General features: G+C 39.2%; 1 protein-coding gene across 1 annotated transcript; it reads right to left on the bottom strand.

Moving 5' to 3' along the window:
• Window positions 1-6,485: 6,485 nt before the first annotated feature.
• LOC114260021 (putative pectate lyase 4) lies at window positions 6,486-13,030 on the bottom strand. Its single transcript, XM_028200071.2, has 5 exons — window positions 12,430-13,030; window positions 8,569-8,920; window positions 8,281-8,491; window positions 8,075-8,143; window positions 6,486-6,922 (listed from the first exon to the last, which is right to left on the bottom strand). The coding sequence occupies exons 1-5, from the start codon at window positions 12,716-12,718 to the stop codon at window positions 6,692-6,694; spliced, it is 1,152 nt and encodes a 383-aa protein (XP_028055872.2). The 5' UTR covers window positions 12,719-13,030; the 3' UTR covers window positions 6,486-6,691.
• Window positions 13,031-16,951: the final 3,921 nt, after the last annotated feature.

Here is a 16,951-nt window from a genome sequence, read left to right as displayed (position 1 = left end):
TCACCATGGGGTGCACCAGTTTTGTTTGTAAAGAAGAAAGATGGCTCGTTGAGGTTGTGTATAGACTACCGTGAACTTAACAAGGTAACTGTGAAAAATAAATACCCTTTGCCACGTATTGATGACTTATTTGATCAGTTACAGGGTGAACAAGTGTTTTCCAAGATTGATCTCAGATCAGGATACCATCAACTGAAGGTTAAACCGGAAGACATTGATAAAACTGCTTTTAGAACAAGGTATGGACACTACGAATTTTTGGTTATGCCTTTTGGAGTCACGAATGCCCCTGCTGCCTTTATGGACCTCATGAACAGAATTTTTAAACCATACCTTAATGACTTTATTGTTGTATTTATCGATGACATATTGATTTACTCCAAAAGTGTAGAACAACATGAACATCATCTGAGACTTGCCCTACAAACCTTAAGAGAACAGAAACTGTATGCTAAACTGTCTAAATGTGAATTTTGGCTTGACCATGTTATGTTTTTGGGGCATGTTGTTAGCAAAAATGGAATTTCTGTTGATCCGCAGAAAATTGAAGCTGTAGTGAACTGGCCTAGACCAACAAATGTGACTGAAGTCCGAAGCTTTTTGGGTTTGGCTGGATATTACAGAAGATTTGTCAAAGATTTCTCCAAAATTGCCCTACCACTGACACAGTTAACACAAAAGGGGACATCATTTGACTGGACCGACCAAAGGGAATCAGCATTCCAAGAGTTGAAAACTCGACTTGTGACTGCACCGGTTTTAACTTTACCATCAGGTACGGATGGTTATACTGTATATAGTGATGCTTCTCATAAGGGTTTGGGATGTGTTTTAATGCAGAATGGGAAAGTAATTGCCTATGCTTCCCGACAACTGAGACCGCATGAAAAGAACTACCCGACCCATGATCTGGAACTTGCTGCAGTAGTATTTGCACTGAAAATCTGGCGTCACTATCTGTACGGGGTGACATGTGAAGTATACACCGACCATAAGAGTTTAAAGTATTTCTTCACACAGAAAGAACTAAACATGAGACAGCGGAGATGGCTGGAACTGATTAAAGACTATGACCTACAGATATTGTACCATCCGGGAAAAGCCAATACCGTTGCCGATGCACTGAGCCGGAAATCGATTGGAAACTTAGCCTGTTTGCTTACAGGACAGAAAGAGTTGCTTTGTGACCTTGAAAAATCTGAAATCGAAATTGTTTTATGAGAACAAGGTGGAATCTTAGCTGCTATTTCTGCTCAACCGGAGCTGATTGAGGAGATTAAAGAGAAACAGCAACTGGATGACTTCTTGAAAAAGATCATCGAAGAAAGAGAATCTAAACCGAGATCGGGATTCAAATTCGAGAATAATGTACTGAAATTTCAAGAAAGACTGTGTGTACGAAATGATACTGAACTGAAAAGAAGAGTTCTGCAAGAAGGCCACAATTCGAAATTGTCTATCCATCCGGGGAATACGAAAATGTACCAAGATCTGAAACAGAATTTCTGGTGGCCGGGAATGAAGAAAGAAATTGCTGATTTTGTATCCAAATGTCTTCATTGCCAACAGGTCAAAGCTGAACATCAACGACCTGCCGGACTATTGCAACCCCTATCCATACCAGAGTGGAAATGGGAGCATATCACGATGGATTTTATCGTCGGATTGCCTCGCTCCAGAAAAGGTATGGATTCAATTTGGGTTATTGTTGATAGACTAACCAAATCTGCTCACTTCTTACCTGTCAAGACGATTTATAATGCGGACAAATTGGCTGTTATCTATATTGATGAAATTGTAAGACTGCATGGAGTGCCTGTGTCTATTGTTTCTGACAGGGATTCGAAGTTTACATCGAGGTTTTGGCAAAGCCTACAAACTGCACTGGGTACTGAACTGAGACTGAGTAGTGCCTATCATCCTCAGACAGATGGCCAATCAGAAAGGACCATCCAAACTCTGGAGGATTTACTGAGAATGTGTGTCCTTGATTTTCAGGGAGATTGGGAAAGTCATCTGCCATTAGTTGAATTCGCCTACAACAATAGCTACCATTCGAGTATAGGTATGACGCCTTTCGAGGCATTGTATGGCAGGAAATGTAGATCTCCGATTTGCTGGGCAGAAGTTGGAGATGGGCCTTTGCTTGGGCCCGAGATTGTGTATGAAACAACTGAAAAAGTGAAACTGATACAGCAAAGACTGAAAACTGCACAGAGTAGACAGAAAAGTTATGCAGATGTCAGAAGACGGGACAGAGAGTATGAAGTGGGTGATCACGTTTTTGTGAAAGTGACACCAATGAAGGGCCAGACTCGTTTTGGAGTCAAAGGCAAGTTAGCACCGAGATACGTCGGACCATACGAGATCATTGAGAAAATCAATCCGGTGGCGTATCAAGTTGCGCTTCCTCTTGAAATGGAGCACATGCATAACGTCTTCCACATCTCTATGTTGAGAGACTATCTCCGGGATCCCTTCCATGTGATTGAGCCTACTCGGATAGTGTTGAGTGATGACTACACTTACGAGGAACGGCCTATACAGATTGTAAACCGACGGATCAAGAAACTGAAGAACAAAGAGATCCCGCTAGTAAAAGTTGACTGGCAGAACCACGGTGGCGTGTATGCCACTTGGGAAAGGGAAGATGACATGGCCAAACGATATCCTGAACTGTTTCCACTGAATCCTGTTTTCTTCCAGAATGAAGGTAACTCGAGTTTAGAGGACTAAACTCTTTATAAGGAGGGGAGACTGTAACAACCCTCATACTGTTTACCGACTTATGACTGATTGATTACCGATAACCATCGATTACCATTAAACTGAATTGATTATGACTGATAATTGAACTGATTAAAGTACTGAATTGACTGACTGAAATTGGAAATCGAATTGATTGAGTATATGTTAGTTAAATTGCATTTTATCTGTTTGACTGTATGATTATCTGTTCATGCTTATATGTTTAAACTGCTAATTGAAGGCCATATCGGCGGCCGAATTAGTAACCGATTGATGTTTTATGAGCGTCATAATTAATGTGATTTTATGGTATAATTATCTGAAAATTGATTAGGTATGATTAAATTAGATTAATATTGATCAATTGCATAGTTTGATTTATTTACCAAATTGCCACCTGAGTGGCCCACTACTTGAGCCTTTTTGATCTCCTAATACACTCAACAAAACATTTTCTTCTCCTCTCCTTGCCTCAACCGACCCAAGCTAGAGAGTGAGAGAGAGTTGAGTTGTTCTTGAGAGATTTGCTTGATCTTGCTTGGAATTGAAGTGTTGATTGCTACTTTGAGCTCCTAGACCTTGAACACAAGACTAAGGTAGGACATCATCATCTTCTTGTTGTTGTCTTAGAATCCATTCTTGCACAATTCATGCTTTAATTGTAGAGTTAAGCCATGTTTTGGTGCATACATGTTGAATTGAAGCTTGATTGTTGCATGCATGTACATATATTGAAGTTTTGAGGTTGTAGTTCATAATTCCTCACATGCATGTTCATAATTTTGTAATGGTCCATGTTTTCAACTTGTTTTTGGATCAATTGGCTCCCTAGAGCATCAAATTGAAGCTTTAAAATGATTTAAAGATCATGCACGTCATGTTTGAGGATTGTCCTTGGAAAATGGTTTGAAATTGGGTTTGAATAAAACACCCTTGGGCTTTGATTTCTCAAATTGAGTTTTGAATCATGTTTAACTATGAGTTTACATGTGTTTTCTGGAAATTTAGCTCAAGAGGTCGAGTTTTGATGCTTTTGGACTTGGTTTTAAGCTTGGAGGTGCGATCTGGGTTTTCCAGATTTCGCACTTCCGCTCGAGCGGGGGAAGTGCCGCTCGAGCGTGGAATCCAAGCATCCAGCATCTATCTGCACTGTTTTACAGTCCGCTCGAGCGGAGGATTGGGCGCTCGAGCGGAGTCATGTCTCAAGCTCGAGCGGGCGTCGAGCGGGGATTTCACCCATCCAGTACTTTTACAGTACGCTCGAGCGGGAAAGTTTACGCTCGAGCGTGTACCTTTGTTTGCCTGTACGCTCGAGCGGGGAAACCTACGCTCGAGCGAGACTCTGTTTTTCTGAAAATCCTGAAAATGTTTTCTAAGTGTATTTTTGCATCTTCATCCCATCCTAGGCATTCTTAGGCCTAGTTTGAGACATTTAGATGAGGATATCGTGGTAGAACACACCAAGGCAAATTAGGGATTTAGCTATGATATTTCCCAACTATGTAGCTTAGTGTGTGTTCAACCTGTGAACTGTGTAGGGTTGGCAACTGGGGAGACACGCTCTAGCATACTGTAGCCCAGAACTCTGTGAGTAACAATTGTGTAAAGATATGTTCAACTGATATCTTTTGAATACTGAACTGAACTGTTTACTGAACTGGTATCACTGAATGAATGTATGTCCTTTATTTCTGAACTGTACTGTGGCATCCTTAGTACCTACTGTTTACTGTTACTGTTACTGTTACAGAGATCTCTGTCGGTTCCCTCGTGGAACCACTACTGTTTACTGACTGATGGCCATCATTACTGTTCGGTCTTTTAAGACCTACTGTCACTGTTATGCTAATGGATGTACCACATATGACTGTTTACTGTACTGAACAACTGAAATACTGATTGAATTGAACTGTTTTCATTACTGTAAGGACATTCATTCTAAACCCCTTTACGCTTTATGTTATTCACTGGGCTGTAGCTCACTGTTTATATATAAATGTAGGTGCTCAGCCACCAGATCGGAGCTAGGAGCGTGGGTTAGACTCCAGTTTTGTCAAGCCAGCCTTTGTGCCTCACTGCGAGGTTCCGAGTTGCCATGCTATGGCTTTGGGGTGTTTTGTTTGTTTCCCCCGTCTGTCTCCATACTGTTTGGATTACTGTATAGACTGTCTATTGCTAACTGTACTGTTATCAAGGGATTAGGTCCCTGTACTGTGTGACTGTAAATTTTGTATAGACTGTACTGTTTGTGTATGTATGAATGCATGAAAAATGTTTTTGGCATACAGACTGTCACAGCTCAATGGACACTATTTACCTACTGTATTGGCTTCCGCCAGGCCCTGCACTCTGTTTTACTGTATTACTGTTAAGCAGGCCTTCGGTAATCTCGGATTACTGGCCGGTTACGGTGCTAAACCCATAGGGCCGGGTTTGGGTCGTGACATTACGCCTAAATTACCCAATAATGCTACGTTCTTTAATTAATCACCCCTAATGATGTGATATTGAGATTAGATTCCAAATGATGAAATGTTTGACAAATCAAAATTTGACAATTGTAAGACATATCATTAAGGGTGATTTTTAAGGTGATAAATTAGGTATTTCAAACATTTTTCACAATCGGCTAGTTGGCATATTAATTCCATGTAATTTGTGAATTTATCACAAATTTGGTCGTAGGGGTTGTTTGGGAATAAATTAAAATAATATATTTATTATTTTTTTATTTTATTTGAGTCACATCACTTTTTATTAAGTTATATCACATATTTTTCTTTTTTGCGCACTTTTTTATAAAAAGAAATAGATTCTCTAAGGATTCGTTTGGAAATAACTTTTTTAATCCAACTTTTTGGCTTATTTAACCTAGTTAAATTAGTACCGTTTGAGAATAATTTTTTTGACTTACTTTTTTTGTAAGAAAAAAAATGAAATGATTATGATTTGAATGTGACATTTTGTTTTATTAATTTATTTAGCCTATTTTGCCTTTTTGTACTTTTTTAATCTCAACTGACTTCCAACTAAGTTGCCAAAGGAAAATGTGAATGCTTGTGATTTAAGAGATGTTTGGTAATTGGTTAAAACAATTAAAAAGTCAAAAAAAACTATTATAATATAAATATATTTTCTCTATTTTTTTATATATATTTCATAAAAAATAAAAAATCATTAAAAAAAATTAATTCTCAAACAAACTCATAATTTATAATTAATTCTACCATATATATACATATAATAAGAGTTCCATTTGATTTGTGATTTTTTAATTGAAAGAACCAAAAAAAAAAAAAAATCCAAAAGGTAATGTCAGTATTATATACATTAATCAATTCACTTTTTTCCTTAAAACTTATCTATTAAACTAAAAAAATATTCCAAACACATAACATTTTTCATCTCATAAAAACATTAAAAAAAAATTAGAAAAAAAAACTACCAAACGTGCATATTAACTATTTACAGTAACTAATAAATTATATATATTTGATTTGGTTCCAAAAAACAAAACTACTAATCAAACCACGAAATAAAATTCATCTATTTTAAAAACCAAAATCGAAATAAAATTCGTCTATTTTAAGAAGCAAAATCAATCAAACTGTGTATTGAGAAAACCAAACCAATCTGATTTGCTATTGATTGAACCAATTTACAATTTTTACAATTTTTTTCTCAGCCTAACACAATCAACAAGGGGTAAGTAACCAATCATTCTTAAGAATCTTACAGATCAATAACTCCAAGTGGTAGCTTCATCATTATTATCCTTCATCCATGTCTTACAATACAATTAGGCCATAACTAATATTCAAAGTAATCCACACAAATCTGATAACTAGTTATCAGATCTGACAGCTAACCATTCCAAAATTATGGAAGAACATCACAAAATGCACAACCCTAAATTCATGTATAAATATTTCAAATCTTGGTGTTACTTGGTATAATCTGCTGGCCGTGGGACACTCTGCCATCCTGTACACTGTTGGAGAACTTTTTTCAGAGCATCCGTTGGAGCTTCGACAGTCCATGTGGGGTAGTATTCACTAGGATGAAATATATTATCTGCAGTTGCCGTGGTCAATAAACTGCCTTGAGTTCCATATAAAAACACGTCCCCCTCGGACTTTATGCAGCCAGTACTTGCTTCTTCTTTGTCAGTAGCCTATGAAACAGAACAACAATTCCATCAGTTTTGTAACAAAATGTCGAAGATCTCATGTCAATTGCCAGCATCTTCACAAGGGCAATTTCATATTCATGAGAGATACATATCTAAGTTTAGAAAAGGCTTCTTCACATCAACTGATGGATTGGACGGGAAAAATCATGACATTTTAAGAAACTAGAATTATACAGAAGTTTCACTGTTTCAGCATAATTGCTGCCATCAATTTGATTGATTCCACATTAAATTTCAAAATCAGTAAGAAACTACACATTGTCGTACAGAATTTGCATACCTTTTGAATGAGATTCAGTACCGCAAAACCATAGATAATAATGGTGAACTGTTTTTTTCTAATTGAATGAATGCAATGAAACAATAAGAACATCACAGTATAAGTGCAGTCTAGACAGGCACTCAAGGTGGATAGTTGGTATAAGCAGCAAAGAACTTAAAAATAGCACGATCAAGATAGCAACAGATAATAAGAAATAAAGTGGCACTCATGAAGTTGCATTAACATGAAGTGGAGGACATGATTCAAATATTTCGCACCGTTTTGTAGATAATAATCATCAAAGTGCCTTACAGTAACTAGAGAAAGTACCAATGAAAAGATGTATATGCTATATGCATATAACGAAAATTATAGAAATACTGTATAAATATTCAAATACATCAATCACACTGATCCACATCACCTTAATGAAATATAAAATGTCATGGAATATTTTGGTTGCACAATGCCTTAGTTTCTACTGATTTTTTTCTTTAATTATAAAAGCTTTGCCTAAATTGCTCACCTTACCACATTTTGCAGCAGAGTTTCTATTTTCTAATTGGTTTCCTTCAATTTTGTATGTTTGACCAATTTTTCCAAACTCTTTTCAAGTCCTTCACTTCTCTAGGTTGTATTGGTCGATTCTTTTTTACCAAATATTTAGAATCGACCAATACAACAAGAGAAGTGAAATTCCCTACCTAAAGTGAGGAGTTCCCTATCATGGGATGAAATTTTACCATCCAAAGCATGCATTCGAACTGTTTCTTGAAGCAACATAAAGAAACTTGTGCCATTAATGAAACAATTTCTTGAAGTCACTAATGTCTTCATATGAAGTTTCAGAATGCCAAGATAAAACAAATTACCTTCTCTGTTAGATATTTGAAAGCCACCTTCTTCTGTCCTGCTTCATATATATTGCATTGTGAATATATCTGAAGCCAATAAACAACATGTTCATAAGAAGTGGCCAACCATGTATAATATTTTTAACACCTTAAAATTCAAACCAACAAAAAAGATGAAAGAGGAGGCAGATGATGAAGAAAGCAGCAGCTGAAAGCATCTTTACCTGTGATTCTACACTGGCACATACAGCATAAATGCCCCAGTTTCTGGTGTAATTATTATATAAATGTACTTTCCCAAACCTGACACGAGGATGCCGCTGTCGGGTACCATCAAAAAGACAATGGTGAATGGTCACTCGAATACATCTGTCACCAGTGTGAGACGGGTCTGCTCCAATGAGCATTGTCTTGTCATGCTTTGAAAAGTGACATCTGAATACAAAGATTTAATGATTAAAGACATGGGTAAAAATCAACAGTGATTTCCTAGTGTGGTAGATTCAGCTCACCTAGAAATTGTAATATCTGTGCTCTCTCGGGTGATATCTATCAGTCCATCATCATAATCAGAGAGGCTGCAACGGTCTATCCATATGTGCTTTGACTTGGGTTTTATCTGAATGCCATCAACATCAGGTCCTCTACCACCTTCAAACTCTAGATTGCATATAATTACATGTTCACATTCCTTCAACCTCAAACCCTTCCCTGTGAGTTTCATCCTTTGTCCTCGTCCATCAATGGTCTTATAAGATGACACGTTCAGATAAGATGACAGACCAATAGTTCCTGAAACTTCAAAGACAATCCATAGAGGTTCTTTCTTGCGACAGCCTTCACGGAGTGATCCTGGCCCATCATCTGCAGTAGCACAAAAATGTGCACTATGCTTGCATCACAACCAAATACAAAGTGCAGAAAACCTTTTCAATAAAAGAAAAATTACGAAAAAAGAAGGGAAGGGTTCCCATAAATTGAAGTTCTCAACAAATCAATAGGATGTTAAATAAAATAAAAAAAAAGTTAATGGGAACTACGGTTGACAAAGAAGATAACAAACTACAAAATTCACTTTGACAAGCGCACTAATGACAGGATACAACCAATTCCTACATAAAGATTCATTGAATCAACCTCTCAATATCCGAGTTTTCAAAGATTTGACACAGCACATCCCAATATCGTTCTGTGCACCTTTGCCAAACCCTTCAGCCATACACTTTCTCAGCTAAAACCCAATCTCTCAAATGAAACTTTTAATTATTGAGAATATACAAAAGTTCAGGCCGCAGATGCAAAAGATTATGTCCTACAAATTCTCACACACAATCCAAGAATGTCCATTGCATCACACAAAGTTCGTAACCCAAAATTTAGCCAGACAACTGTTGAGATTGTTGTACATGTGTGAACTACAAGACTGAATGTTACTTGGCTTTGACACAAACTCAGGTGCCTAAAGGGATGCGGTATGGTGGTTCTCGATGAAATGGTGATTCTCAATGGAGTAACAAAAATCCAGGGTTGACTCTCATGTCTAGAAGCCTCAGTGGTAGTCGGCTTTGACAAAGACTCTCGAGTAAGAAAATTCAGGCGGCATTGGAACTCTTGATGGAGCAAGACAAAATCTAAGTGCTGGATTGAGTGGAACGGAGCTCTTGATGGAGTGGGTGTAAGTGACTCACAGTCCAAGCTTGGACAAGGTGTGGAGAGTGGTAAATGAACTTGGATGATCTATGGTGAAACTTTCAATTAGGAAAAGAGTGGTAGAACTACCAAATTTGGTCTCATCAGGCCTACTAGTCTGTGATGTAGTTTGTGTTCAGGCAAATATTGAGTTTAAGGACGAGCACACCAACGCCGGTGGCCAAATAGTGTCCCAACAAAACCATAATTCCCTTCATCAAACTAAGGTCCCGTTTGGGAACAGGCTAATTTAGTAACTTTTTGGCTATTTGGCTAAAATAGGAGCTAAAAAAAACTAATATGTTTGGGATGACTTTTTGGCTTTTTACGAAAAGATGCAAAAAGTAGAGAGAAAAGAGAATCTTTGACTTTTTGGTATGGATTGTTGGCTTTTTGGCTAATTTAGTAACTTTTTAGCTTTTTGGCTAAAACGGAGGGTTCCCAAACGAGGCCTAAAGTATCCTTCACAATTGGAACATGATCCGTTTGTGCTACCAGTCTAACACTACACAACAACATCTCAATCAGATATAATTGGTTGACTTCTGTCAAGTTGAATTATAAAATTTCTTATCAATTTAAACTATTTCCAAAACTTGTTCACATTACACGGTATTTACAACACAAAAACAACAATCAACCAATAAAAATGCCCACAAACAAACAAAATTAGCTCCTAAACAGAACATATTGCAATAGTAAATAACACAAAACCCAAATAGTATGATCCTACTACACTTTCAAATATTCTAGAACTACCCTGACCCTACCATGTGGATATATTTCTACAAGCATATGCATACATTTGTGTATATATTATATATGGGATTAATTATACTAGTTATCCCAAAGTATATGTTAATTACACTTTAGTTTGTAATCTTTTAATTGTTTCACTTTTGGTCCCTACAGTTTGTGATCGGTTACACTTTAGTCCTTCCATCAAGATTGAGAAGGAGTATTTTTTATAGGGTCATGTTAAACAAGTTTAAAAATATTATACATATTGCACTCACTTTTATGCATGCTGAACATACAATCTTTTTGGACTTCTTAAAACTTAAACAAACTCCTTTTGAAAATTTACAAGAAGCCTCGACAAATTCAAAATAGCCAGATACATACCAGTCTAAAATCAAGCAATATGTAACATTTTGATTCCTAAAATATGTATTTTGTTTCATTATAAAGCATGCACTTTCTTACCTTTATTGTCCCTAATCTTTTAATTTTGTTACATTTATTTTTGTAAAATTATGAAAACATCCTGATTTTGAAGGGACTAAAGTATTAACATATTTTGGAAACTATGGTGAAACAATTTAAAAATTTTAAAACTAAAGTCAAATATAATAGAAATTTTTGCAGACATTTATGTAACTGGATTTAGTTTTTGTCAAGTTCAAAAACTTGGGAGGCCTGTGAAGCCCACCCCAAGTCACATTTCGATAATTTAAATCGTTCAATTTGTAAGATTTTCAATTTATAAAGAGAGTCGCTATTCCCACTCCATTTTGCTCCAAATACACTTTATTCTTTGTCCTTATTATACATAATTACATTAACATCCTTGGAATTTTAATTTTTTCAGGGAGTATTTTTTGCTCCAAATACATTTCATTTTTTGTCCTTATTATACATAATTACATTAATACCCTTGAAATTTTAGTTTTTTTTCAGGGGAGTGTATTTTGTTTGAAAGAGTATTAATATAAGCATGTATAATAAGGAATAAGATGAAGTGTTTTTGAAATAAAGTGGAGTGAGAATAGGGTGTCCCTTTATAAATCCATTTGATAGTCGTAATCCTATCATGTTTGCCGACAAATAAATGGACAACTACGTTTTTCAAAATAGACCAACTATTTTTTTTTTTTAATTTAAAAACAAATACGATAAAATGAAAAAAAGCTTATCAGATTCACATAATTTTTGTATCCCCACAAATAAATGATTTAAATCTATTTTCAAAATAGGACACTCAAATTTTTTAAAATTTAAATTTGAATGTGAGATAAATCCAACCCTATGAAATTCCCATATATATACCCAAAAAAAAAATACCAAACTTTTTTTTTTTCTTCAAAATTTTAACAATAAGTAACGAGGAACACATTGCAACAAACTATAGGGTTCAAATTGTTTAAAAACTACAACAGCAAAGTGAAACTTTACTAAAATTACAGGGACAATAGTGTAATTCACTCTTTATGTAATGAGTAAATTACACCATCGGTCCCTCTATTCTATTCTAATTTAAGTAAAGTGTCACTTTAATCCCTACAGTTTCAATTTGATTAATTTGATCTTTATACTTTCAATTTTCTTACAATTTGATCCCACCATCACTTATCATTAGAATTTGATATGAAATACAAAACTAGAAATACAAAGTGAAATTAAAAACAAAACTAGAAAGACAAAGTGAAATTAAAAACAAATTGTAGGGACCACTGTATTTATTACAATGATGGACCTATAGTTCTTTTTAAATTTCACTCCAATCTTCTAATTTTCAAAATATTAACCACAAATGATAGCACGTTGCAACAAAATTAAAAGGGTAGATTGTAAATTGTTCAAATTAACACTATGTAACTAAAGTGACAGTTCATTCAAACTAGAGGGACGAGTGGCGTAATTTACCCTTATGTAATTAACCCAGAGAGAGAGAGGGATGAGACCTGCTAAAGTGGTGACATGATAAAGGGGACCTTGGAGGCCACCGATAGCAAGGCGGCCGAAACCCTCGGCTTGGCCGGCGAGAGCTCGTAAGGAGGAATCGACCCGAGCGTAAGGCAAAGACAACGACGACATAGACGACGATGAGTCCGTGATCTGAGGAGGAAACCCATGATCTGAGGTTCCCGATTTATAGGGCGGAACTTCCGATTTCCCAGGACGAGGAGAGGAGTTAGAGCCGTGACGGTTCTTGTGATGTCTCCTCGAGAAACAACCGTTGTGGTTCCCCATTGATGACACAGAGAGGAGCTTTAAAGCTCAACTCAAACCGACAATCTCTCTCTCCTCTCTCTACACATACACTCGATGAAATAATGAAACCGACCATTCTCTCTCCCGCTATGTAACCGATTTGGGAAAGGTAAATACAGGAAATGACTTTAGCATCTCCTTAATTATTTAACAGTCTGAATAAACGCCACTAACTACCAACAAGTTATTCCATCTGTCAGTCATACAAGCAACCTCCCACCAATGAGAATAATATAAGGATAAGCTACTTTCTAGTTAGATTTTCCAATTAGAGGCTGATGTGCCAACGGCATTTAGAAATATGATCGATCGACATGTTATTAAAATTTCATCAACGCGATTTTTTTAAAAATATGAAGTGTGGGGATGTATTTTCTAAATACCAACACGTGACATGGTGACGTCGACGTATCAGTCGAGGTGCCACGTGTCCTGATAGTTAAGCCGAGATGATCATCTTGGAGTTGCCGAGGTTATCCCGAAGATATCGGAATCCGAGATAAGCAGATAAGGGACAAGAGTCCTAAGGTAAAGAGGGGACTTAACCAAGATAAGGATAAAACTCTTAGGGAGTTTTATCTTTATCTCTTATAGAGTCCAGAGTAAAACAGTAAATTGGAGTTCATAAGAAGTCATACTTCTAGTGGGATTTGGATTGAGTATATTATAAAAGAGAGGCACCCCGTGGGTCTAAGGTATGTAATTTATGTTTTGAGTATTCAGTTTAGCACTTGATTATCTTTGAGAGATATACTGACTTGATCGTCGGAGTGCCCCCGGGTGGAAGAACCACCGCCGGAGCTTTTTCTTTCTGTTACAGGTTGCTAAAGCCATCTATTCTGCCTGTGCTCTCCAGCTAATCGGTTCAGATTATTAATACCAGGTCCATAGTGATTCACGGATGCTCAACAATACTATCAAGTCTGATATGGACCGACAGAAATTTGCTCACAATAATATATGAATGAAAAAAAGTTAGGATAAATTATACTGACAATTCTTGAGATTTCTTTTTAATATAAATCTTTTTATTCATATTTGAAAAAATACACTTACCTCTCTATTATATTAAAATAATATATTTATTCTTTAACCTTTATACATATAAAATAATAAAATAATATTAATATTTTGTTTAAGTCATTTCAATAGAAATAACAATTATCTTCCTTAGTTTAACTCATACAAAAAATTAATTTTTTTTATTTTTTATGTTTTTTATTTTTACTAATTTTTTAAATATTTTCAGTAATTTTTTTATTTTTTAGCTACACCTAATCTATATATACTTAACAAGTATCATATTTTGTAATCGTTTGGTGAGATGGGAGATTTGGACCGGACTGTACGGCCGAGCTACGGTAACGCAGGTTGGTCAAAATCTCACGGTATCGAGCTGTGTTCTCAGTTGGTGCGGCCCCCGACCTGTCGTGTACATCCGAAGGGATTGGTCAACTAGGCATGGATTGAGGCCTGACCGAGCTATGATTGGGAAGGCATTCGGCTGGACGCGCAGTGATTTGAGGTGACCGAGCTAAGGCAGCTCGGGATAGACTCAAGGCGAGGTGAGAGTCGGCATGCCACCAACCGATCAGCCAAGATGGCCCAGCTTCATATAACCAAGAATGAAGGTAGAATGGGGAAAGGCCGGCATGCCTCGCGGCCGGTTAACCAGGACTCACCGGTCCTACGCAGCTCGGCCATGAGCATCACACTCTTGCCCCTTGTCAAGGGACAGGTCGGCGATACATAGCTCGGTTTTGTTATCTGTGGTGGCAATTCTCCACAAGGAATAGGTCGGTCGCGGTACTCCGGTTGAGTGTGCTACCTGGGCCAATGGCGTGAGGGAGAGGAAATCTGCTCCAAGCACGCGTCAATTCCGTTTGGCAGTTCTGTGTGTACTGGTGGGAGGACTAGGCCTTTACACGCGTAAGGTGGTGAGAGGCGAGCACTGCCACCTGTCTAGGGAAGGACAACAAAGGTAGTGCGCGCACAATCTTGAGGCTGCATGGCCAGCCTAGAAATAGGGGTGGAAGATGAACGTTAGAGGTAAGCAATTTGCGCCATATGAAACACACTCTCTCTCTAACAGCCTTCTTCTTCCTCAAGTGATCTGACATGATCGTCGGAGGGTCCATCTAGCACACCACCGCCGGGCAGCTCACCGTTCTCTGTGTTGCCAGGTTAGACGCCGTCACGTGAAACTTGAAGTCCAAGGAGTACGGAAAGCAGTGGATATTTCGCCCTCGTACAATTGGCGCCGTCTGTGGGAAGCTCTTTGATACTCAAACCTTGTTTTTCAAGCTTCTTCGACCATCTCCATGGCCAACAACAACGAAACTCCACTGTTCGTCGTTGATGGTGTCACACCAGAGTCTGTCCGACGGAGAGAAGGCCCCCCGAATGTTCCATCCATGGCGGGCCTAGAAACTTCTTCGCGAGGTGCGCGAGACAAACGCGGAAGGAGTACTGATCGCTCGAAGAGTCCAGATGGCCGCCGACGTCGGGGGGAGTCTCGTGCGCAGCGCCTGGAGCACAAACTCAAAGACCAAGACGCCCTCATTCGCAAGATGGTGGCGGAGATGGAGGTGCTGAAGCGCCAGATTAAGGGAAAGAGTGTTGCTGGAGAGGACAACCTCAGTGAGTGCACCCCGTCCCCTTGTTCTAGCAGTCGCCGCCAGGAGAGGACTCACTCTCTCTCCATCACCAGGAACTATGGGGTTGGAGATTCTGACCAAAGAGAGGGCAGGTCCCTCACTCGTGACAGCACCTACCGCCCCTCACGCCCGTCGCCAACGTCGCGATACTCTTTCTCCACACGTTCCAGAGACCTGAGGGATGTATTAGAGGAGAGGGGGCGCCGTTGAGAGGCTCAGAGAGTGCCGGCGTTGCAGAAGTTGAGCGCCCCAACTCATTGTAGCGAAGAAGTGGCGATGCTAGCGCCCAGAGCGATGGCCCATGCGCCAGTGGACAAAGAGCTGGCGAGACTTACAGCCACGCCGTTGTCTCCGGAAATCGAGAGTACACCACTCCCTGTCGGATTCCACCAGCCTAAGTTCACCTTGTACGACGGCAAGACGGATCCTTACATGCACGTAAGTCATTACCGGCAAGTAATGGCTGGCCATCAGGGCAATGACGCCTTGATGTGCCTCATATTCCCTGCAAGCTTGGGAGAACTGGGCTTGAAGTGGTTCGAAAGGCTCCCGGAGGGGAGTATCAAGGGGTGGCAGTAACTAGCGGAAGCCTTCGTTACCAGATTCAAAACTAACACTCGAATGCCGAAGGAGGTCGATCATCTTCTGGGCGTCAAGATGGAGTTAGGAGGATCATTAAAGGCATACAACGCGAAGTACTGGGAAACTTACAACGAAATCCTCGACTGCCCTACCAATCTGGCAATCACTCAATACAAGCTGGGTCTCCCAGTCGGACATAGGCTGTGAGATTCGCTCACAATGCACCAACCCACAACCATGGAGTCCTTGATGTAGTGGATCAATGAGAACATTCGTGTGGAAGATGATGCCGCATCCGCGACCGAGAAGGTTAATCCGGTTGCAACGGACAGAAGGGTGGCAGGGAAAGTTCACTCGGTCAGGCAGGAGGATAATCGCCCACGCGACTGGTCAAAAGATCAGCGTCGTGGCCCAAACCGCGATGACAGAAACAAAGGTCACAGAAACGACCGAACTGACGCTCAGCGTGATGCAGAGGAGGATGCCAAGAGAAAACTGAAGGCGCGGACTGGAATCACCACGGTCTTTAAAATCCCTATCTACCGCATTTTGAGCGAGACCCGAGGTGAGCCTTTTGTCCGCTGGCCGGCCAAGTTGGGAAGTGCACAGAGAGGCTTCAATTCAAAATATCGCTGCACCTTCCATGAAGAACAGGGGCACCGAACAGAGGACTGCTTGCCGCTCAAACAACATCTGGAAGAGCTGGTGGCGGCGGGGCATCTTGACCAATTACATAGATGGGGGTATGAGAGCCGCCCCGCAGGGACAAACCCAAACAAACGGCCTAGCCGCCCTGGACGCGGCGCCGCAAGGTGTAATCAACGTCATCCATGGCATCATTGAACCAGCGAGGGTCTGCGAGCTTAGAGGGATGATTAAGAAAGCCGAGTACATGAGGGAAGTGCTCTCTATCCAGCCCGCTGTGAAAAAGGGAAAGACCGAGGAGAAAGACATTCTTACCTTCTCAAGCGAA

Source organism: Camellia sinensis, chromosome 10 (genome assembly GCF_055761805.1).
Source record: "Camellia sinensis isolate YWXY chromosome 10, ASM5576180v1, whole genome shotgun sequence".
Taxonomy (NCBI): Eukaryota; Viridiplantae; Streptophyta; class Magnoliopsida; order Ericales; family Theaceae; genus Camellia; species Camellia sinensis.
This window is presented reverse-complemented; position numbering and strand designations above follow the sequence as displayed.

Bases quoted from the DNA above. Each gene is read 5' to 3' on its own strand.
- LOC114260021 (XM_028200071.2), bottom strand. From the start codon at position 12,718: ATGGGGAACCACAACGGTTGTTTCTCGAGGAGACATCACAAGAACCGT. The intron at 8,921-12,429 runs GTCTCATCCCTC...GTGCTACTGCAG, and splicing joins TCATGTCACCACTTTAGCAG to ATGATGGGCCAGGATCACTC. The intron at 6,923-8,074 runs GTAATTTGTTTT...TCTGTTTCATAG, and splicing joins TCAAATATCTAACAGAGAAG to GCTACTGACAAAGAAGAAGC.